The 24030-nt window shown below is 39.1% G+C and overlaps 1 protein-coding gene across 2 annotated transcripts in view; it reads right to left on the bottom strand.

Annotated features, from left to right (window-relative positions):
* MED23 (mediator complex subunit 23) overlaps positions 1-24030 on the bottom strand; it is a 50676-nt gene that overhangs the window by 1867 nt on the left and 24779 nt on the right. For both annotated transcript variants that reach the window (XM_056125975.1, XM_056125976.1), the window contains 16 exons: positions 23593-23738; positions 22039-22284; positions 19952-20094; positions 18592-18766; positions 15000-15163; positions 14186-14310; positions 10834-11039; positions 10382-10562; positions 9264-9434; positions 8631-8847; positions 6450-6686; positions 5425-5590; positions 4310-4382; positions 2608-2822; positions 1562-1682; positions 817-948 (listed from right to left, as the gene is read on the bottom strand). In XM_056125975.1, the coding sequence (XP_055981950.1) occupies positions 817-948; positions 1562-1682; positions 2608-2822; positions 4310-4382; positions 5425-5590; positions 6450-6686; positions 8631-8847; positions 9264-9434; positions 10382-10562; positions 10834-11039; positions 14186-14310; positions 15000-15163; positions 18592-18766; positions 19952-20094; positions 22039-22284; positions 23593-23738 (2718 nt within the window). The remainder of the gene's footprint in view (positions 1-816; positions 949-1561; positions 1683-2607; positions 2823-4309; positions 4383-5424; positions 5591-6449; positions 6687-8630; positions 8848-9263; positions 9435-10381; positions 10563-10833; positions 11040-14185; positions 14311-14999; positions 15164-18591; positions 18767-19951; positions 20095-22038; positions 22285-23592; positions 23739-24030) is intronic.

The raw sequence follows: 24030 nt of genomic DNA, 5'->3' as shown, positions 1-24030 counted from the left end.
ACTCATTATCAGTTTTTATTTACCAATAAAGAAAGAAATAACATTAAAGTATGAGTAGAGATCACTTAATTTTGTGGAGTTCATGCCCAATTCAATCAGCTAATCAGTGGCTGAATAAATAGCAGTACTCCTACATAAAAAAAAAAAAAAAAGACCACTTAATTCTACCTATTTGCCCCGTCTCCATCCTTCCAATGCGGCAGAGATTTTTGTTTCTTGGAGACAGGAAACCATCATGACTCAGGAGATCCTTTCAACTTTTAGGTATATTAGAAAGTGGTTTTTAACATCACCAGAATTTTTATGTCACTTGAAGCACAGAACAAATGACGCAGAACTCTAACATCTATTTGAACAGACAATCCTTCAAAGAGTGAGGACATGAACAATTTCCCAGAATATAAAATATTCAAGGTAAGCATGCCCAGTCCCATCAAGTAGAGTAAGCCAGAATTAGCCTTTTTATTTCCAGTCTTCTAACTACGCTGGAGTTTGTCCAACTTGCCCTTGTCACAGTGAAGCAAAGTATGCTTTTCACTCACAATTCCTCCCTGCTCTTTTCAGTAACATCATTTACAGCTATTTTTTAATGACTGTTAAATTAACTCTCCACTTACATTTTCAGATGTTCTCTCAAGGGAGAAGTGTGAGGAACTAAAAACGTACTAACTTTAATACTACACCTGGAAAGTAGTATACTGTGATATAAATCTCCTAAAAAGAATGAAGTTAACATTTCTCACCCAAACAGTAGTCTATCACCATATTGTCATGTTTCCTACGGTAAACATCATTAAAGATATTAAGTTAACTTACTTGCTCTTTTACACTGTCACCAGTAAACATATATTTCATATGATACAGGAAGTCGCAGATAGGATCCATATAATTTAAGTGGGTGCTACACTGGTCTACATTCAGCAGCATGTCATAGAATGCCACACCAATCTACAAATAATATGGAAAGATTTAATTATTTAAAAAAAGTTTCAATAATTCAGCATGAGGCAGAGGATGGTTATAATACTAGCATGGAGGGAAAACATGACTGTCTAAAAGAATTACCAGTGACCAAACAAAACTCCACAATTGTGGGAGAGAAAACTACAGCCTGCATTCAGAATAAACTGTCTTATTGTAAAATAACCCCAATTAGGGACAATCTCTCTGAAGATTAAGAGATATCCAATCCCTTTTCTAGAAAGCATCTCTCAGTTTTAGGATAACTGCAGTCTCAGGGATTCATTGGGTTATATCTTCTTAATTGCATCTGAATGCTCAGACTAATTTCTCTGCTCTACAGTACATCTTCTTAAATTCACTTCTCTATCCTAACTTTCATTTCCACCTTAAAGATGGGTACTTTCCCAAACTTCTCTAACTGAACTGATATTCCATATCAAACTCCTTACAGGCACACCTAATTATGAGCACAGTGAATCTCTAAAATAGGTCTTAGATCTGACTAAACTGACTTCACGTTATGAAAGTTTGAAAATCACTGTGAAAGAAACTAAACAGATCTTTTAAAAAGTAATAAAAACTCAGATTATATTTTTACCTCTATCATGCATCGAGTTCTCTCTTGCTGAAATCTTTGCAAAAATGGTCCCACAAGATGGTATACATAAAGTAACTGAAATTCAGTTTTCACTATAGGGAGAAGCGCTTCTGTAAGAAACCTAAAATTTAAAATTGACATTGAAAATCTCTTGTGACTTGAAATAAGCTGAATTGTTCAAATGTTGTTATTACAGCCTACCCAAGTATCTGTGAAACATATCATTGGGGTGGGGGGGCCCTTTTAATTTTGGTAAATTTCCAATTAACTGTATACCTCTCACTGGATCTTCATTTCATTATTGAAACAAATTACTTTAGATCTAGGAGTCAAAACAAACAAACACTGTCCTACCGTTGTTCACTGATTTGCTCGAGAGGGCCCAGTAACGTCTCCATTCTGAGACTTGTTGTTACTGTGTTTGTCATATTGAATATGTCACGGGTAGCTTGCCAGGCTTTGCCGTGCAGGCAAGATACTCTTGGTAGCTTGCCAGGCTCTCCGAGTGGGGCGGAGGAATCGAATCCAGATCGGCCGAGCTGGCTGCACGCAAGGTAAACGCCCTACCGCTATGCTATTGCTCCAGCCGCTGGAGTCATTCTTATTAAATAAGTCATTCTTATTAAATAACAGATGGTGAAACATCTAAAATAATAAGAGGCAATTAAATTATTATGATTGTTACTCTCCAGAAACTTGATTCTAGTTAATACTAACTTTGTCATCATAAAAAATAATAAGAAAACAGGCTAATATCAGTTGGTTATTTGATTCAAAATGCAACTTTGGAAAATATTCTGGAAAAAGAATGCATTTGACTAAGCTTCATGAAACTGTAAGGGAAAACTAGATATCACATATCCACAGTGATTTTTTTCTTTCCCCAGACAATTCTTGAATTAAAAAAAAATGTTCCTGAATTTCTAGAAATCCTTCTCCATTAAAACTCTTTACAAAATGTCCAATGGAATGAGATTATAAAGTTCAGGTGTGGAGATTAAAAATTTTTTAGAAGTAAATGTTCTTTCAAAAATCACAGTACTTACTTGGGGATGAGAGAAAGTTGCCCAATGCTAGAATGATGCCAAACAGCATGAGCTAAAGCTAGGGTATAGCTACAGCTCATTTCAGAGTACGACTGATGACAAGCAGTAAAATCAAAGAGGCGGAACGGATAGCCAACCCACTCTGTCTCAGAAGTCAAGCTGGGGCTCCTGATAACACTAACGATTCGATCATGAAGGACAATCCAATAGGGCTCCTTGAAAACCAGAGGAAAGCTGAATGAAACTCATCTGTTATTCAGTAATCCACCCAATATCCAGTTTTCTATAGAGTTCAAAACAATAACATTTCTTCACTCTCCAATTTTTTTTTACTTATTCCAGTTTATGCTTCTGTGTAATGAGAGATTTCTTCACATATAGCATGGTAGCTTCACTAAGAGTAAAATTTTCAGCCTGACAACCTGAGGACAAGTATCATCTGAACTATAGAACTCCGTATATGCATATAGTTAATTCAGTACCTGATATTTGCTAGACAGCCAATTCACTTTACCAACACTCATACAGATAACTTTGGCATACAAATATAATTCTGAAATAATTTCAGGCAGAAGAGAGTACAGCAGGTAAGGAGCTCATCTTACATGCAGCTGACTTGGGTTTGATCCCTGATACGACATATGGTCCCCTGAGGTCTGCCAGGAGCTATCTCAGTACAGAGCAAGAAGTAAGCCAAGTGTGGCACCCCAAGAAAACAATAAAAGGAAAAAAACGTTTCTACACACACACGGCATATAAGGAAATATGACTCACTGAGGTGTATAACCAAATTCAGAGGACACAAGCAGGTTAGACAAAACTATCAAAATTCAAAGCTCTCTCTACAGACAACCATGCAGTATGATCACGACTTTAGGCCAGAACCTTTCATCAGCATCTTTAAAGTCTGCTTGTTCTAGGCTAGTTTAGGGCCTGCTTCACCATAAAGTCATGTTCACTAACCTATTAGAAATATTCTTTCTCAAAAAGCATGATAGCATGATACGGATTGGAGAGAGAGTACAGAGGGTAAGGTGTGTGCCTTGCATATCTTTTAAAAAGTAATCTTATTTCAAATAAAAACTCAGATTATATTTTTATCTCTATCATGCATCGAGTTCTCTCTTGCTGAAATCTTTGCAAAAATGGTCCCACAAAGATGGTATACATAAAATAACTGAAATCCAGTTTTCACTATAGGGAGCTAAACTGCATGAAGCTAAACTGGGTTTAATCCTGGCACTACTTATGACCCCACTGCCAGAGCTGAGACCTGAGCAAAGAGCCAGAAGTAAGCCTTCAATATTGTCAGGTGTGGCCCAAATTCTTACACTGCCACCTCTCCTCTCCCACCCCAAACAGGAGTTAAAAGCATGAGCAAAGGCTCTATATACATGCTAGGCAACTAGAAGTAGAGAAGATTCTGATGCAAGAAGGTTGGACAGGTAAGCTAGAGATCAAGGGATCTAGGGACCTAGAAGTCAGCAAGATTTATCTAAATGTGATGCAGAAGGCAACTATAATAGTCACAGTAGATTTCTAAAGTAGTGATATTAAAAACATAAAACATTAAATATGTTGTTAACTGCAAAATGCCCTTCAGAAGGAGATCTAGCTGCACCTTCTTCTTCTTTTTTTTTTTTGGCTAACAGAGAAACCGCTGAATTCCATTACTGAGCACAAATCACAATTATCAACTCACTGGTAGGGCAGTAATGATGAGGCCAATTGCATTCATCCACGCGGTAATGTTCTCTCTTGGCACTAAAGGCTGACTGCAAATGGGGGTAAAAAGAATAAAAATGTAAAATAAAAAAATTTGATTGTTGACAAGGGAATCTTATTTTTATGAACACATGTCATTTAAAGGATGATCTGTTCCAATATAAATACAATAGGTTTTTACCAGGATAAATATGTAAAATATATATATATATGGTGTGTGCATAGTTTCAAGATATATATATATTATATATATATATATATATATATATATATGGGGGTAGAGGATTCCTTTAATAATAGCTCCTGAGCTGAAAGACTATTTCCATCTACTTACACTTCCTCAATCATTATCCCCTACTTTATACTGATCGTTAAGAGATTTTGACAGAACGCCATTAGTGACAAGCAAGTATTATTCCTAAATTAAATAATAAACAAATAATTGGAAGTGGGAATCAATTCAAGTTTTCCTACTCTATTCAGAACTCTTTCTATTATACTGATATTAAAGACTGTATCTGGAATCAAAAGAGAGTTACTATTAAATGGGCATCCATCGATCTTGATAAAACAGGTCTATTTAACAGCAACAAATAAATACCATTTTCAGGGCCAAAGCAATAGTACAGCAGATGGGGCACTGGCCTTTTACACAGCCTACCTGGGTTCAACTCCTGGCATCCATGTGGTCCCCTAATCCTCGCCAGGAGTGATCCCCAGGGCCAGGAGTAAGCCCTGAGCATAGCTGGTTGTGACCCAAAAATCAAATAAAAATATCATTATCTTTACAAACTAAAAAATGAATCTTAGGGTTCTGGAGCTAGCTCAGGAGTCAGAGGTACATGCCTTGCATGTGCAAATCCTCGAATTCTATCATCGGCAATGTATGGACTCCAAAGCAACATTGGAGTATGGATGATGGTCCTCAGTACCACCAGGCCTGAGCAAGACTGAATTGTCAGGTCCTGGCATTGAACCATTTGACTGGCTGGCCAAGTACTTGCAAGAGTAGCCCTTGAGTATCTTCGGTACTGCTTGGGAACCTGTTTCCCTCCAGATTCATGATCCCAATGCATGGTACAGTTTACTCACCTTTTCAGGACAACATTTAGAAGAGCATTTCCAACATCATTGCCTGAAACTGATAAGGCCATGAGCTCCACACAAGTAACATGCAGTGCATGGGCAGCTGGGTTGGGAAACTCATTGAATCTCCAGTCACAGTTTGGGAATGGACTAGGAGATTTGCCAGCAATAGGTACAAGTGGTTAAAGGAATAACAATTATTTTCAGATTAATTGCTCACAATGGTATTGCGCCTTACAATTTTCAAGATGTTTTGGATGTAAACCATAGTCAATATATCAAATTTAGAACTCCCAAAGAGATCAGATAGATTAAAAATAATACAAACCAACACAAATAATTTGACATAATTGAAATGATCACAACTGTGGCCAATTGTAAGTGAGTCTGCCTGACTGTTCCGATAGGCTGACTCCTGACTAAAGTATACCTCTAGATGCTATTGAGGCATCCCAGGCTTCATCATACAGTCATTTATAGACCTATCTCTTATAATATAAAACTGCTCATTAGAAAATTACTTTGTGATGAGTACCTTTTACTAAAGGAAAAAAATGTTCATTTAGGTAAAACTGGTCTTTTTAGTAGACAGCATATGGACATATTAAATGTAGTGTTCTGATACAACATAAAATCAAAATGAAGAACTACATATAACAATGGAATAAATTTTTCAACTTTAAGGCATTTGATACTGAAATTAAGATTCTGTGCCTTACATAGCAAGCAGATGCATGTACAACATATAGCATCCATTTAGGATAACTTTTTTTCCAAGACAAGTTTCCATCAAGTTTGCTTTCATTAATTTTTTTTCTTGTCATGTTGAGGAGTAAAACCTAGGGTATCAAACCAAGTCTGCTTTTAAGTATATACTTTAATGAATTGATTTCAGCCTATCAAGATCTCCACAAAAGTAAAAATAAAAAGTGAAAACATTTTTAAAAATATTACCTTAAAGAGATAAAATATATGTTTACAGACCAACACAGTGTTATTTCTGGAGGCTGGCATCACAATAAAAAGGATATTATCTACTAGTCTGCCAATCAATCTGCAATAGTAGGAATCCTCTGGGATCCAAGGATTATCTTCCCGTGCATTCATAGCATTCTTCAAGTAAGTGTCACTTAGACACCAGCCTTGTGGTCGATTATCCTTGAGTGAGCCAATGATTGCATGGACAAGCTTGCGTTTGAGAAAATTACGTTCTCTTAGGTGCAGTTCGTAATAGTGCAGAGTATTGTACAAATAAGTGACTGGACGATCTATAAAGAAAGACCACCATGGTATTTATGGTTACTGATGTCTGAAAAATTTACCCTCTGGTTTCAAGATAACAATTAAACAGCTCAGAAGATCCTGAAACTGTTTCATAGTTGGGCAACAGCATACAATGAATATTTTTTTAGGACAAGGCAGAAACCTACTTACAATATGCACAGTTTATATTAAAGATATTAGTCATACACTGAGCTAGCCAATTCCTCTTCTGGAAATTTATCCTTTAAAAGTGTCAGTGCTGAAGAGAAGTACACAGGTAAGGTATTTGCGTTGCCAGGAGAGTGATCCCTGAGTGCAGTTGAGTGTGTTCCCTACTCCCCTGTACTGCCCCCCTCAACACATTAAAGTGATACAAGTGCAAGAAATACCACCATAGCTTAGCTTACACTAATGATTAGAAATATACTAGGTGGTCAAAAAATAAGGGACTAGTTGAGAAAATCATAGTATATAGGACACAGCTATTTATGTACTCATATAAAATAAGTTCTTATAAAGCTAGAAAAAAATGAGAATAAGTTTATATTTTAGGAGAAATACACCAAAAACATATCCACCTAAAATATCTATGGAAGGATATACAAGAAACTTGTAAGAGTGTTCGCCACAAAGGAAAAACCTGAGTATCTGGAGAATAGAAATTTCTGACTCTGTACTATGTGTAGATCTTACCTAATCCCAAAGAAAAATATTTTTAAAAGAATGCTCACATTAATGTCTCACCTATTCTTAAGTGTTAAAATGTGATTTGGATCTCTGCTTTGGAAAAAGACATCTTAGATCAAAGACTAGAACTGCTCCCCACATAAATACATTCTGTCTTCAGCGTGGCTGGCCCAGGACTTCCACATATCAGTCACTTCCTCCAACATCCTTCAAAGTGGTTACCACTTTCGACTTGTCTTTGGTTTCTTAATACTTCCCCCTAACTGGCTGAGCAAATCCTTTCACTCAGCTATCTATCCCTTCTTCCTAATTTCCAATGCCATGATTATGAATCATACATCTAAACTTTTTGTCACAAGTCTTTGAAATGGCTTCTTCTATCGACACATTGCCAAGTACAACTGAATTCATCTTTCTGAAACAATGCTTTTCCACGCATGATCTTGATTCTTCACTATCTGGGCTGGAGCGATAGCACAGCAGGTAGGGCGTTTGTCTTGCTGACCCGGCCGACCCAGGTTCAATTCCTCCGCCCCTCTCAGGAGAGCCTGGCAAGCTACCGAGAGTATCTCGCCCGCATGGCAAAGCCTGGCAAGCTACCCGTGATGTATTCAATATGCCAAACACAGGAACAAGTCTCACAATGGAGACGTTACTGGGCCCGCTCGAGCAAATTGATGAACAATGGGAGGACAGTGCTATAGTGCTTTACCATCTACTAGTTATACAATTAAAACTTCTTAGTCAACATTTAAGATGCTCTATCATCATCAGATATAATATATACATTCTCAATTTAGCCTAATGAGGTGATTATTTTCCAAACACCTTACTTTATAAATACCTCCAAGATTTACCCAAAGGAAGTCTTCTCTTTAGTATGTTCTTTTCCTTCATTTGTTATCCTATGCGCAATTCAAAACTTACCCACCCAAGAAATTCACCTAGACTCATTTAGTTTATAATAGCCTAAGTCTGTTCTGACCTCATCATACCTTTCTCCTCTACTCATTTCAAAATCAATCACACAGTGTTAAATAAGGCATCTGTGATCATCTTTTATTTTTTTCCTCTTTAATACATTTACTATGACCCACCTATTCCTATTTTTTGTATCTACTTTATAGTTCCTGGAATAATCCCGTAGTCTTAAACACTTATTAAAATGAAACTTCTATAACCATTACCACCAATAAGGTGATACTCAGCCTACTTTAGTTTATATGGTTTTTAGATAGAACTGAAAATTGAAAAAAACTCACCATGAAATTTATATAAGCCTCCAAGATGATCTAGTAGAGTTTCCAATGATTTGGATACTGGAAGCAACTCTAAAAATCTATGTATGACTATATCAAATACAGGAAGGAATCGAAGACACACATTTCCAAAGTAGATGGGCAGATAGGGAGACTGGATTGGCACAGGAGGTTCAACCTGTTCTGCCAGGCCCTCAAAATAGAGCTTCTCTGGATACTTCTGCGGAAGTGAGAATAAGATTAAGTGTTAAGAGTATCTTTCAAAACAAAACAAAACAAAAAGAGTATCTTTCAATTCTACATAAAAAGAACCAAATAATCATCATTATTAGAACATAAACCATGCAATTAAATCTAGTTTTCAACTTGACAAAAATAGTATCACAAAGATATATCAAATTTTTAATAACTTATTTTCATTTTGAATTATGAGAATCTGACCTACTAAAATCAGTTTTAATTTATCCTTAACAGTAGAGCTATCCTAGAACCTTGAGAAAGTTTAGAGAGCTAATTTGCTTCTTTCAAGACTGAAGAGAATATAGCAGAATCACAGAGAAAATAGTAAAATGAATTAGCTAAATAACAAACTATAGCTTTAAAAGGATCAATCCCAGCATTAATTAGAATTAGTACCTTGTGATAATTCATGTGCTTGGTGTGCCAGTCGTTCTGTAGCCAGTGCTCTGGGGAATTTTCCTTTACAAAGTCACTTACTCGATTTCTAAAATCATTTGGTTTGAGTAACAGCAACTGGATTATGAAATAACAAACCTGGGCTTCATTTCCTTCATGGCTCCGCATGGCCTTTGAAAAAGAAAATAAAAATATATATATATGAAAGCATTCAATCTGTGCAAAAATGTGGCTTTGCAACTTGAAAGACTAAATTTTTATATAGTAACACATTACTCTTATTAGAATTCTGTATATGTCTTGTCTACTTCAAAACAACAGTTCAGCATTCTTGCATGTCTGCCTCTTCCTTGCCTAATTTTGGCTCTCACCATTCCTTCTAAGAAAAGTTCATCTTTATTTAAGATTTAATCCACTCTTCACAATGTAACATCTATAGAAATGTCTTCTCTTTCAATATTTTCTGATTCTATTTTATTCTTTTAATTGATTTATAGATTTACCTTATTTACCCTTTTAAGTTACAAATACCTTTATATCTATGCTTCACAGCTGAGTAAACAGAACTAATTAACCCTAAACACCATCACTATCTATATATACGTTTTTGAAAAACGGCCATTTTCTAGCCGACTTCAGGAGCTTTTCTAAAATTTTTCTGGAAACAAACATCAAAGTCAGGAAAAAATGTACTTGGGAAATACTGGGTGGCTCTGAGGAAATTCAGTTATGACTGTGGCTACTCAAATTACAAAAGTAATTACATCAACACTTTGAAATGCAGTAACTTTTTTACTTTGTGCCATTATAGGAAACTTTAAGAATGGCTTGTACTCTTAGAGCATCACAATGCAAGAGCCATGGTTCCCCTCCCCCCCCGCCCCCCGCCCCACACTTGCAGTACAAAAAACATGGCAGATATTCAATACACCCTTAAATGCACAAAGGAACTGGGAAAGCTCTTTAGGGAAGTGATAAAATGCTTGAGGATAGTATGCATTCATTTTTCCTTTGAGGCAAGATAAAGTAGGCCAATACACAAGGTTTATAAGTCACACATTTGATCTAAACAAGAAAGAGACAGTTTCAAAACTTATTTTGCAATGAAGTATCCTTACCAGGCAGAGAATTAATCTGTCCAGTGTAACAATATTGTATTTCCATACCATGTCATTAAGAATTTCAATGCATTTGTTGAGTTGCTGACCCCCGGCTGATGTTGAGAACTCATACACCAGGAAATCTGCAAATGTCCGCACATGGGCTACCAAGGCTCGAGCTCCAATTCTCTCTAATACTCTGGAATGCAGAGTATAAAAAATAAGTTTTATTATTTGATTCTGCCTGGAACGTAAGGTAAAGGTAAAGGCCCTCCCGTTGATCGTCGATTTGCTCGAGTGGGCCCAGTAACGTCTCCATTGGAGACTTTGTTGTTACTGTGTCTGGCATATCGGATACTCTCGGTAGCTTGCCGGGCTCTCCGAGAGGGGCGGAGGAATCGAACTCGGGTCGGCCATGTTGGCCGCTTGTAAGGCGAACACCCCAACACATACCCAGGTTTCCGGCTTACCTATAGCCAATCTGATTAATATGATCTGTTTCCAGGAGCATTTTCCAGAGAAGACAGAGGAAGAGTGGAGGGGAGCGCTGTGTAGAGAAGTGGGTAATGATGTCATTTTCTACAGTCATTGACTTCCACTTCCTGTACTCCTCTTCCACGTTCTTCTTCAGATTGAAACGGCTTTCCTGAGGTACATTGTTTTGTCTGAAGAAAGCCTAAGAAAAAAAAAACCCAAACCAAAAAAAGGTCAGAAGTCAATTGTTGTAATTAAAAGAACACTGGTAACAGTTAGGAAACCATTTTGAGGTTTAACCAGGACACCAAAGTACTCCAGGGCAAAAGCGGTGGTCTGCAGAAATGTCTTGTTGGTCTGTAAAACAGCTACTGCCACTTAAATGACTGGCCAGTCTGCAAATAGGTGCCAGGTCTGCATGTATAAAAAGGATGAAAACCTCTGCTCTAGATCTCAAGCAACTCCGTAATCAAGGTCTGAAGTTCTAGATTTGGAAAACATGAAGGTTTGACTATAAAATGTCTTCAATTCCTTTCCTAGATTTCTTAGAAATTCCACGCCAGAGGTCAGAGTGATAGTGTAGTGGACAGGGTACTCGACTTGCAGGCAACAAACCCAGGTTCAACTCCCAGAACCCCATATGCTCCCCTAAGCCCTGCCAGGAGTGATCCCTAAGCACAGACTATGAACTAAGCCCCCAAAGCTGTTAGGACTGCCTCCTGCACCCCTCAAAAAAAAAAAAAGAAAGAAAAAAAGAAAAATTCCAAGCCAACCAGAACTCAGTGCTTCCTTAATCATCTGCTAATACTTGTACTCACTTGGGGGCCAGAGTCACAGTACAGCATGTTGGGCATTTGCCCTGCACGCGGCTGACCTGGGTTTGATCTCCAGCATCCCATATGGTCCCTTGAGCATCACCAGGGTAATTCCTGAGTGCAGAGCAGGAGTAACCCGAGTATCACCAGCGATAGCACAGCGGGTAGGGCGTTCGCCTTACAAGCGGCCAACATGGCTGACCCGAGTTCAATTCCTCCGCCCCTCTCGGAGAGCCCGGCAAGCTACCGAGAGTATTCGATATGCCAGACACAGTAACAACAAAGTCTCCAATGGAGACGTTACTGGGCCCGCTCGAGCAAATCGAGTGTGACCCAAAAAGTCAAAAATAAAAACAAGCAAACAAAAATAAAACACCCCAAAAATACCCTGAAACTAAACTTTTACTCACTTTGGGAGGAAAGAAAAAGACAAAGACACTTATGTAAGCTTTATTTTAGCAGCGGCATAAGAAAGCTCTATTATACTAGTTCAATGGCTTTCAGATTATAGCCCTAGGAGTTATCAGAATCACCTGGCATCTGTGAGAAAGGCAAATTCTAGGACACTATTCCAGACTTACTGAATAAGCAGCTCTGATGCTGGGACTATGAAGGCCCCGTATCTTAACAAGCCCTTCAGTTTGAACACCACTGCTCTAACCCTATTATTAGAAATTATAGAGGACAGACGCTCAATATCCTACAATATCTCTAACGTGAAGAAAAATGAAGATTTTCCATACTGTAAACCAAGAGTAAAGTTCTTCTCTGTGATTAAAAACAAAAAAGAAAATCAAGAAAGTACAGCACATATATTCTGTTCTTTCAACACATTTTTCTCTACTTCAGTCTGATGGAAGTATTTTCTAGGCAATGTATTCTCACAAAATTCTAAACATAAACTATTAAGACGAAAGCTTAACTGGATGTTTAAGTCCAACAGTGGGAAAGGTTATACCCATGAGATTTCTAGAAGCGATAGCAAAATGATTTTAAAAAAGAAAGAGATGGGGCCTGCTATGGCTCAGTGGCAAAGTACCTGCTTGGCAGCACGGGGAAGGAAGTTCAGTATCCAACACTGCCCTGTATGCACTGAGAGTGATTCCCAGTGCCACAGATAGTGTGTGATTCCCCACTCACTGCAACAACAAAGTTATGAGAATATTTTTTTTTAAAACAAAGAAATCTACTTTTTAATCAGAAAACACCAAAACCAACCGTCGAGCAGAGGTTCCTCTATTTATTTGGTTTATCAATCTCTTTTCAGAAAAAGGAGGGAAAATTACCCAGAGTCCCGCCCTGGAAATCTACCTTTTTTCAAAAAAAAATTTTTATTGAATCACCGTGAGATAGTTACAAGCAGTTACAAGCTTTCATGTTTGGGTTACAATCACACAATGATCAAACACCCATCCCTCCCCCAGTGCACATTCCTCACCACCAATATCCCTGGTATACCCCCCTGCCCCCCCTTTCCCACCCTCCCCCTGCCTCCATGGCACACAAAATCCCCATACTCTCTCTCTACTTTTGGGCATTATGGTTTGCAATACAGACACTGAGAGGTTATCATTTTCGGTCCTCTACCTTCTTTAAACCGACAAATAGAAGGCTGGAGCAAAAGTACAGCAGGTAGTGGCACTTGCCTTGTATGTGGCCAACCCTAGTTTGATCACTGCTATCACGTATGGTCTCCTGAGCCAGCCAGGAGTGATTCCTGAGTGAGCCACGAGTAAGCCCTAAGCACCAGTGGGTGTGGCCCACCTCCCACCCCACTCCAAAAAGAGAACCCGAATAAATAAAAACAACAACAACAACAACAACAACAACAACAACAACAACAACAAAGCCACAAAAACACACCAACAAATCAAAAGCTCCCCCTGATGGCATCTGAGGTAATTACGCCTCTGGACAATACGGCTCTAGAGCAGGGGTCCTTAAACCCACTTCCCACCTGCAAATCCCTTTTGCCTGAGTAGTGTTTATACAACATGAATATTGATATATTTATAGGTATATTAGTCAAACCCTTACTGAAAATAAACCATAAGTTTAAATATGACTCCCATATTCAATTCTGTCACTCCATACAGGGTCATGACCCATAGTTGAAGAAGTGAGGCTCTACAGTAACACAGAAAGTGAGCAGATTCTAATATACATTCAATAACAAGCCCTCTCGGAGAGCCCAGCAAGCTACCGAGAGTATTCGATATGCCAGACACAGTAACAACAAAGTCTCCAATGGAGACGTTACTGGGCCCGCTCGAGCAAATCGACGATCAACGGGAGAGCCTTTTACCAAACACTATCCTCCTGTTGTTCATCAATTTGCTCAAGCGGGCCCAGTAACGTGTCCACTCTGAGACTTCTTGTTACTGTGTTTGGCATATTGAATACTCTCAGTAGCTTGCCAGGCTTTCTAAGAGGGGCAGAGGAATCGAACCTGGCTTGGCTGGTCTGACTGCGCTCAAGGCAAATTCCCTACTGCTATGCTATCACTCCAATACATAATTCAAAACCAACTTACCTGTAGTGGGCCTGGAAAACAGCTAAGGGTGTGAGAAGCCCAATTATGAGGAGTAAAACTCATGATGGTCTGAAGAATGTCTTTACACCAAGTTCCCTGAATTGAATCAGAGCCTGTAAAGAAGTCTGAGCAAAACAGATGAACATATTAAATGCAGAAATAGGAGAATTCAACAACTCTTTTCTTTCCCTCCCTCCCTCCTTCCCTCCCTCCCTCCCTCCCTCCCTCCCTTTCCTTCCTTCCTTTTCTTATCACCGTGAGATACATTTACAAAGCTTTCATGTTTGAGTTTCAGTTACACAATGATTGAACACCCATCCCTCCACCAGTGAACATTCTCCACCACCAATATCCCCGGTATCCACCTCTCCTTCCCAACCCTCCCCCGTCCTCTCTGGCAGAAAATTTACTCCATACTTGACCTTCTTTTTCATCAAAGATTAAAGAGGAATGTAAAATGAAAAGCAATGGCAATTTCTCACCAGAGGTATGACTAGAGAATTAGGATTTATTTTCCATAAAAATATGTTAAGCTAACATGAATTAGGTCATTACTATTATGGTTAAATAATTCAAAATTTAAAAAACCTCTATTTTATACCTAATAAACATCCCTAGATATAGGTTGATGGTCAATCCAGTTAAAATGATTGTATAGAGGAAAAAAATCTACTTCAAACACTAAGATGGTAAAGAAATCAAAACTATTTTTAAGTAAGTAAAAATACCTTCCTAGTATGTTATGCCCTTACTATCGGTAGGAACAGAGAAAACTTGAATATTTGTTTTTACTGTTCGGAGACACTGTCCATACCTGTTACGTGAGTTGCTCTGGCTAAAGTCAGTATCAAGGCTCGATTCAGTTCCTCAGATTCCGCTGACAGCACTGTTTTGGGATCACTAAGAAAGCGCGTGAACTGTGGCTGTACTTCTGAGCTCCCCAATGCTGTTATAAGCCTGAGTGCAGTGCTCTCCACACTGAAAGGGGACACAGAAACGTAAAACTGCATGTGAAACTTCAGAATTATATTTAATAATTTAAAAGTATACAAAACAACTGTCATATACACATTTGCTGAAAGTATAAATAAGAATGATAACCACCCAAATATGGTTCATTCATCTCTGTCTAGAAACACAGGAAGAAAATGAGGTAGAGGTGCATATAGCAGAAGTTTCACTACATCTGTAATCTGCAATTTTTATCCCAAAGTATCAAATCTGAGGAAGGTTTGAATTATTAAAGTTGAGTGATGGATACTCTTCACATGTTTGATGTTTCACAATAAAAATGCCCATTTAAAAAATCAGATCCATATAGTTGAACCTAATTTAGATCAATTACAATAAAAAATAGAAAACTATGATCTCTTTTTGATTCAAAAATAAACTTTTGGGGGGTTGAAGAGATGTGCAGGGGTTGTACACTTGCTTTGCACATCGCCAACCCAGATTCAACGTCTAGCCCCATATACAGTCCCCCAATCACAGCCAGGAGTGATCCCTGAACACAGAGTCAGAAGGAAGCCCTGGACAGTGTTGGGTGTGGCCCAAAATATTGAAAATAAATATTTATTTTTAAATAAATGAGATTTGCTTGATTTGCTCTGAAAATCATAGGTGATAATTTCATAGTGAAAACCACCTGACAGTTTTACATATGTATTTTTCTTTCTGGGAAATATTTTCACTTAGATTAAAATCAACATGACATTTTTTAAAAAAAAATATATTTTGTGGGGGACATAATCAGCAGCGCTCAGGGAGCATCCTGGCTCTGTGCTCAGGTGTAATCCACTTCCAATACTATCTCTCCAGCCCAACATATTATCCTTTAACCATAATCCAAGCACTGTAGCACTGTCCTCCCGTTGTCCACTGACTTGCTCAAGCGGGCACCAGTAATGTCTCCATTGTGGGATTTCCTGTTACTGTTTCTGGCATATCGAATATGCCACGGGGAGTTTGCCAGGCTTTGCCGTGCAGGTGGAATACTCTTAGTAGCTTCCCGGGCTCTCCGAGAGGGATGGATGAATTGAACCCAGGTTGGCCGCTTGCAAGGCAAATGCCCTACTCACTGTGCTATCACTCCAGCCCTACCATAATCCAAAGTATATTTAAATCTAGTATCCAGAAAGGCTAAGTTAGAACATAAAGTCAAAGGCCCTTGAAAGAGCTTACTGTCAATTGAAGAGTCTGTCCAAGGCATGGACTCAACTGTCTTAATAAGTCATCACTGTATCACTGTCATCCCATTATTCACTAATTTACTTGAGTAGGCACCAATAATGTCTCCATTCATCCAAGCCCTGAGATTTTGGCAGCCTCTCCTTACTCATCTTTCCCAACCCTGCCATATTGGAGGCTCTATCAGGTTCAGAAAAATGAGACCTGTTATTGTTACTGTTTTTGGCATATCAAATACGCCACAGGGAGCTTGCCAGGCTCTGCCATGCAGGTGGGATACTCTTGGTAGTTTGCCAGGCTCTCCGAGATAAATACACACACACACACACACACACACACACACACACACACACGTATTTCCCTCTATGATTTGTTACCTACTGTCTGAAACCCATCAAATATGGTGTGGTAATTACGGAAAATGGGTAGGGAGTATCTGATGATGTGTCGGTCCAGGAATATGCTCACTCATATGTGAGGCTTGGCCTGAGCATGTGGGAAGCAGCCTGGAGCGTGGTGGTGGTTGGATAGTGGTGGTTGGCTGTGGGGCTAGGTTCCTTGGGGTGGGGAGGGCTCTCACCCAACCCCCTCTTGGGCGCCCCGAGGGTAAACAGCCTGGTGTGGAATCTGGTGGCATGCTATGAGGGACTCATTTTATGCTCCCTTCCGGGAGAAGCAGCCATGAGTTCTTCTTTTTTTTTCCTCATTTAACCGATGACAAATTTATTTATTTATTTTAATTTTTAAAAAAAATTTTAATAGTGAGACATCATGAGGTACAGTTGCAGACTTAACACATTTTTGTGCTTGGGTTTCAATTATACAATGATCAAATACCCATCCCTCCACCAGTGCCCATTTCCCACTACATGGAAAGTATCACGTTAAGTGAAATGACTCAGAAAGAAAGGGATAGACATAGAAAGATTGCATTCATCTGGGGAACATAAAGTAACAAAATAGGAGACTAACACCCAAGAATGGCCGAGATTAGTACCAGGAAATTCACTCCATGGCTTGGAGGCCAACCACACATGCTAGGGGAAAAGGGAGCTCAGATAGAGAAGGGAACACCAAATAAAGGTGTTGGGAGGATCCTCCCAGGATGGGAGAAGCATGCTGAAAGTAGACTATAGACCAAACATGATTGTCACCCATTGCCTCTTTTGCATACCACAACACCCAATCAGAGAGGGATCCGTGGTGGTGAGCCATGAGTTCTTGAGGGTGGCTGATGAGGAGATTATATGGCACCAACAGGAGGTGGCTTATGGGTATGATCCCTGGGTCGCTGGAGACTGGGGGAAGCAGGCAGAGGATCTTTGTGCCCAAGTCCCATTGAGCCCAGAGTCCAAGGTCACAAAGTTCCACATTACCTGGGTTCCGTGGGACTTCACTCATGCGTGATGCTTCGTCCAAACATGCCAGAAGTGGCCTGGAGTATGGTGCCAGGCTGTTTTCACTTGGGGTGCCCCGGGGGAGGGGGGCAGGTGAGAGCCCTCCCCGCCCCAAGGGACCCAGTCCCGGCAGCCGACCTCCACTACCCAACCACTGCCATGCTCCAGGTCACCTCCCACACACTGGAGCAGAGCCTCACGCATGAGTGAAGACCCATGGAACCCCATCTCTGGTGACCCACAGGTCACACCCATAAGACACCTCCTGCTGGTGCTGGATAATCTCATGGCCCACCCTCCAGAACTCACGGCTGCTTCTCCCAGAAGGGAGGATAAAACGAGGCTCCGTGACCATGCCACCGGACTCTGCGCCAGTCTGTTTTCACTTGGGATGCACCAATTGGGGCCAGGTGAGAGCCCTCCCCGCCCCAAGGGACTCAAGCTCAGCAGCTGACCTCCACTACCCAATCTTAATAAGTCACGTTTTCAAAACCTGGATTCTAATCCAACAATGGAATGAAAAGACTCTAGTAGAAGAGTTTTGTCACAAATGAATAAAAAAAACTTGAAAGATTAGATCCCTATCTTTAACAATGTTTTGGATAAATCTTAAGGCAAGACTGAGAACTGGAACAATAAATAGTACAGTGGGTAAGGCACTTGCCTTGCACATGGCAGAGCCAGGATCCATCTCTAGCATCAGATAAGGTCCGCTACCTGGAGTGATCCCTGAGCACAGAGTAGGAGTGAGCCCCCAGCATTGCCACTGACCCCGTCCCAATAAACAAAATCTCATGGAAAGGTAGTCTTCAATAAGCTTACCAGAGATGGAGCTGGTTCTGGTTGGTTTGTGCAACTGCAGCCAAAGTATGAAGATGACTGAGGAGCTGAACTCTGTAATGAGGTTGAATGTGGTGCATCCGGTAGCTGAACATCTCTAGAAGTGTGTGTAAGATCCCCCAGGCATGGGACTTGAAAACAGTTGGCAGAAGCTGACCTTGAGGAAGAAAACAATTTACCATGCTAATTAGTAAAAACTGTGCATTAAAAAATACTTGAAAAAAAGTTGCATTGCCTAAAATCTATATAATTGATAATTAGCACCAACATATCCACACTCATATATATATATATATATACATATACTTCCATACACATATACACATATATTTACCATACTTTCTTCATAATTTTTACTTTAATAAGAAAAACAGAAGTTCAGGTCCTAATTATAATGCCAAGATAGTACACAATTCTACTTTAGTAAGAAAAAGAGAAGTTCAGGTCCTAATTATAATGCCAGGATAGTACACAATCCTCACTATTTAATGTTTCTATCATTTTGAAGCATGAGGACCACTTATTTATTTTTTTAGCATACCCACTCTCATTCCCTCTACCCGCTTTAGAACATTTCATTTATCTCCTAATTATCTAGGAAGAAAATTTAATTGTGAAAATAAAAATCACACCATATTGGTGACAAGTCAGAATTTCCATGAACCAGAAAAAATATTTTCATACTAGAAAGTACCATTTAGAACTGCATACTTATTTTCATAACTATTTTTTTGCAAAACAAGAATGTGCCTTCCCTATTGCCAGTCAGACTTGGTCCTCACTGTTACCCCAGGGAAAACAAGCAGAAGATATACAACCACAGGGGTGAAAAGAAGTAGAATGCAGATTCTGCATAGAGACAGGGACTGAAGTCTGTTCTGCTCAGCACAGGCCAAACATCTAATTCAGTATCTTCTTCTTATCATTTTATTTTAAAAACACAACAGGCTGGAGAGATAGTACAGAGGGAAGGGTATTTGCCTTGCGCATGGCTGATCCAGGTTTGATCCCTAGCATCCCATATGGTCATCCGAGCACTGCCAGGGATGATTCCTGAGTGCAGAGTCAGAGTCACCAACTGAGCACTATTGGGTGTGGTCAGAAAAAAAAAAATACAACTAAATCCTCTGATATTTCTATCCCTCTAACTTTGCTGTATTTTTATCTCCTTGAGACTTACCCTATTTAATCTCCTAACATTTTTTTGTCTCCCCTATTGATATGTAATGGGGTTCTCTCTGATGGTTATGACTCCTGTATAATACTGTAGCCATTACCTAAAAAACGACCTGTTGAATTAAAGGAGGGGTTAATGGCATAAAAGCCATAGATTCTGTCTTACTGATAAATCCTTTGATGCCCAAAGACTCTATTTCCATATACACCAATAAACGACTGTAGGTTTCCACTAGTGCTGGAGCCAAGGCCACACTGGACTTTGCATGAGCCAGTTTTATTACTCTGGTTGCAATGCTGTGAATAAGGCTGAGGAGAAAAAAATAAATGAAAAATCGGTATATTTTGACATAAACATAGTGCTCATTCTACTTTTAGGCAACTTACATAGACAAATGTTAAAGTTAAATATTTAACAAATGAAAAAGTTCATTTTAATCATTTAAGTTTTACAGGGCACTGTATAATGTGAGACCAATTCTGGTCTCCCTGGATCTCTCAATGTGTATCAGGACTGTCCTGCTTGCAGAAAAACAGCATATATATAAGAGCATGTGTGAATGGTTTTAATTCATTTTCAATTTTCAATCAATTTTGCAATTCGATCTCCAACAAAGTATTAATGAAAATATTATGGATAGATGCAAAAACAGCCATAAAGATAAGAGTCTTTTAATCTATTTTTATAACACTAAGTTACTGTCACTGTCACTGTCCTCCTGTTGTTCATTGATTTGCTCGAGCGGGCTCAGTAACGTCTCCATTTTGAGACTTGTTGTTACTGTATTTGGCATCACGGAGAGCTTGCCCAGGCTTTGCCATGTGGGCAAGATAACACTAAGACACTAGAAAAAAGTTTAATGTACAACATTGTGAAAAATGATTAAACAGAGCCACAAAAAATTCTGTATGGTGATCACAAAAATATCCTTAGAGAATACTAAGCTTGGAAAGATCTTTGATACATTGTGAGGGAAAGTTGAATAATAAAACCATACTGCAGGGGCTGGAATGATAGCACAGCGGGCTGGGCATTTGCCTGGCAGGTAGCCAACCCATATGGTCCCCCGAGCACCGCCAGGAGTAATTCCTGAATGCAGAGTCAGGAGTAATTCCTGTGCATAGCTGGGTGTAACCCAAAAAGCAAAATAAACAAATAAATAAACCCATTATATTGCAATAAGAGTCATTTTGGGTGGAGAAAATTTAAAAATCCACATATATACATAAATTCAATATATATTTCAAAACTTAGTATTTCTTATAAAAAAGATTATGGCAATTTTTTCTTTAGGTTTGTTTATCTGAGAATTCCAAATATAGTTAATAATCAAAGAAAATAAGTACATAAATTTAAAAATGGACTAGGGGCTGGAGGGGCTGGAACAATAGCACAGCGGGTAGTGCGTGGCCAACCTGGGTTCGATTCCCAGCATGCCATATGGTCCCCTGAGAACTGCCAGGGGTGGTTCCTGAGTACAGAGCCAGGAGTAACCCCTGTGCATCGCCAGGTGTGACCCAAAAAGCCAAACAAACAAAAATGGACCTAAAACTATACCAACAACAACAGCAAAAACATTAAAAGATAATATATCTATCCTCATTATATTGCCATACACAAATGCTAAAATCCAGAAACAATGCAAATGTCCACTGACAGATAAAAGCAAACAAAGAAATTGTAGGTCAAGAGTATGGGTATACTGGGTAGGGCACTTGCCTCACACACAGTCAACCCAGGTTCAATACCCAGCATCCCATATGGTCCCCCAAGCACCAGCAGGAGTAATCCTGAGTGCAGAGTCAAGAGTAAGCCCTGCGCACCACTGGGTGTGTCCTCCCAAAAACCCCACCTACAAATAAAGGTATCTTTAATGTCAGTTCAATGAAACAAAACAAAGAAATTATAGTATATACACACAATGGAATACTATTTTGTTGTTAGAAAAGATTAAGACACTCCCTGTGCTACAACATGAATTACCCAGTTGTATAGGGGTAGTCATGTTATGTGAAATAAATCAAAGGGAGAAGGATGAACCAGATGATGACACTCAAGAACAATGCTGGAAGGTCACTGGTGCTTTACTGGTAGTGAACATGCAGTAACTTTGTACATCAAAACCAAATATTAACACTATTTTAAACATGCTACTGAAACTGAAAAAAAAAAATGTACTTGACCATAAAGGAAACATAATATTGGTGAAACTGAGTCTACACTCTACTAAGAAGAGCTCACTGAAAACCTACCTCATTTTGGCGTGAACTGTAAGTGAATCCAGGAGGTTCATCGGTAAGGGTGTAATGGAGCTTGAGGCTAAACAGCTGGTTCCAGGAAGAGGTATTCTCATGATTCCGTTCCCATAGATGGTTTCTACTAGAGCTCCCATGGGTAAAGTAAAACATTCTGAATTTGTCGAGTATGCATTACAGAGCAGGGCAATCTTGTAGTCATTCATCTGCAAACTTTTATTTCTCAGACTCTGCTGCAGGAACCTAAAATTTCAAGTTTTATTCATTAGAAAAATCAAAATAATTTCTACAAAGTGAGCTCACATTTTTAAAAGTCCATAGTGACTACTATGTTTACTCTTACAGATATTAGAGTTGCTGCCTAACATGAAGAGTGGAAGCACTGGAAAGTCTGAGGAGAAAGCATTTCAGAGGAGACTGAAGTAATGTTAACAATGGGCATCACATATGTATTTCACAGAAAAAAACTAAGACTACTAGAATGAAAAAGAACTCACAAACCAATGAACTAGATTTCTATTTAACATCTGCCTGACCCTTATTATAGATGTCTCTGTAGAAAAATGGTCAAGTTATGTCTCATGAAAATGAAATGTGAAGCTTTTCTATAATACAGTCTCCTCTAAAGAAATTTTCTCTCCCTTTTAGACATTCAAGGAGGTAAGTACAATCATTATTAACATAGTTGACTGAAGTCCAGCCCTATCTAAAAAAAAGGTAAAAAGGTATCTTCTGGGGCTGGAATGATAGTACAGAGGTAAGGCGCATGTGACCAACCTGGGATCCCTGGGATCCCATTGGTCCCCTGAGACTGCCAGGAGTGATTCCTGAGTACAGAGTAAGCCCTGAGCAATCCCAGCTCTGGAAATGAGTAAGGGAACATCCAACCAGATCAGCTCAGTCAAACTTGGCATCTCTTGGGAGTGAAAGGCATCTCAGGCAGGGCATGCTCAAATATCAAGTGCTTAAGTCATTTTGAGGGCTGGAGCAATAGCACAGTGGTAGGGCGTTTGCCTTGCACGCAGCCAACATGGCCAACCCGAGTTCGATTCCTCCGCCCCTCTTGGAGAGCCCGGCAAGCTACCGAGAGTATTCGATATGCCAAACACAGTAACAACAAAGTCTCCAATGGAGACGTTACTGGGCCCGCTCGAGCAAATCGAGTAAGTCATTTTGAAACATTTTCATGCATTTTTGGACATGCATAATTTTAATTAAAAAAAAAAGCAAAAACAAAGATTAGACCTAAAGGTATACCTTTAAGGCCTAATTGTGATATCTCTACCTTTATGTAGATATATCTATATCTATCTATCTGTCTATCTGTCTGTCTGTCTATCTATCTATCTATCTCCATATCCATATAAACAGAATTAATTCTCTAGCTATTTTCTGATGCAGAAAACGATATGCTCATTAAATAATCCCCCTTAACTCTAGAGAGCCTGGGATTATTTCCATACTAAACACAAGCACAGCTCAAATTATTCTCAAATTTTCACTCTTGACTAAATGAAAAACAAAATAATTGTCAAGTTAGAAATAACTTACTCATGGTGGAGTTTAAGGGAATGGGGTATTGGAATCTGTAGCTTAGAGTTGTCATTTTGAGCTTTTCTATTGAGATGAATCCAAATGCAAGTCATTGCAAATGCATGAGTTGACTGAGGTTTATTAATATCAGGAACTGGAATAAACTAAAATAATAATAATAATAATGATTTAAACATTAAAAGAGAAGCAATTACACGCACTTTAGTAATCCATTTTTATATCTCTTTAAAACAACACCAATTAGTTTAACTCCAATAACTTTCTACCTATTTAACAAGATGAATGTGAGGATCAAACTATTACAAGATTATTTTATTTGCCAAGGTAATAATAGTAGAGGGCTAGAGAGACAGTATAGTAATTACGGCTTTTGCCCTGCACGGCTGCCTCAAGTTCGATCACTGGCACCCGGTGTGGTTCCCTGAGCACTGCCAG

Source organism: Sorex fumeus, unplaced genomic scaffold (genome assembly GCF_029834395.1).
Source record: "Sorex fumeus unplaced genomic scaffold, SorFum_2.1 ptg000061l, whole genome shotgun sequence".
Taxonomy (NCBI): Eukaryota; Metazoa; Chordata; class Mammalia; order Eulipotyphla; family Soricidae; genus Sorex; species Sorex fumeus.
The sequence above is the reverse complement of the archived record's forward strand: the minus strand, read 5'-3'. Positions and strand labels throughout refer to the sequence as shown.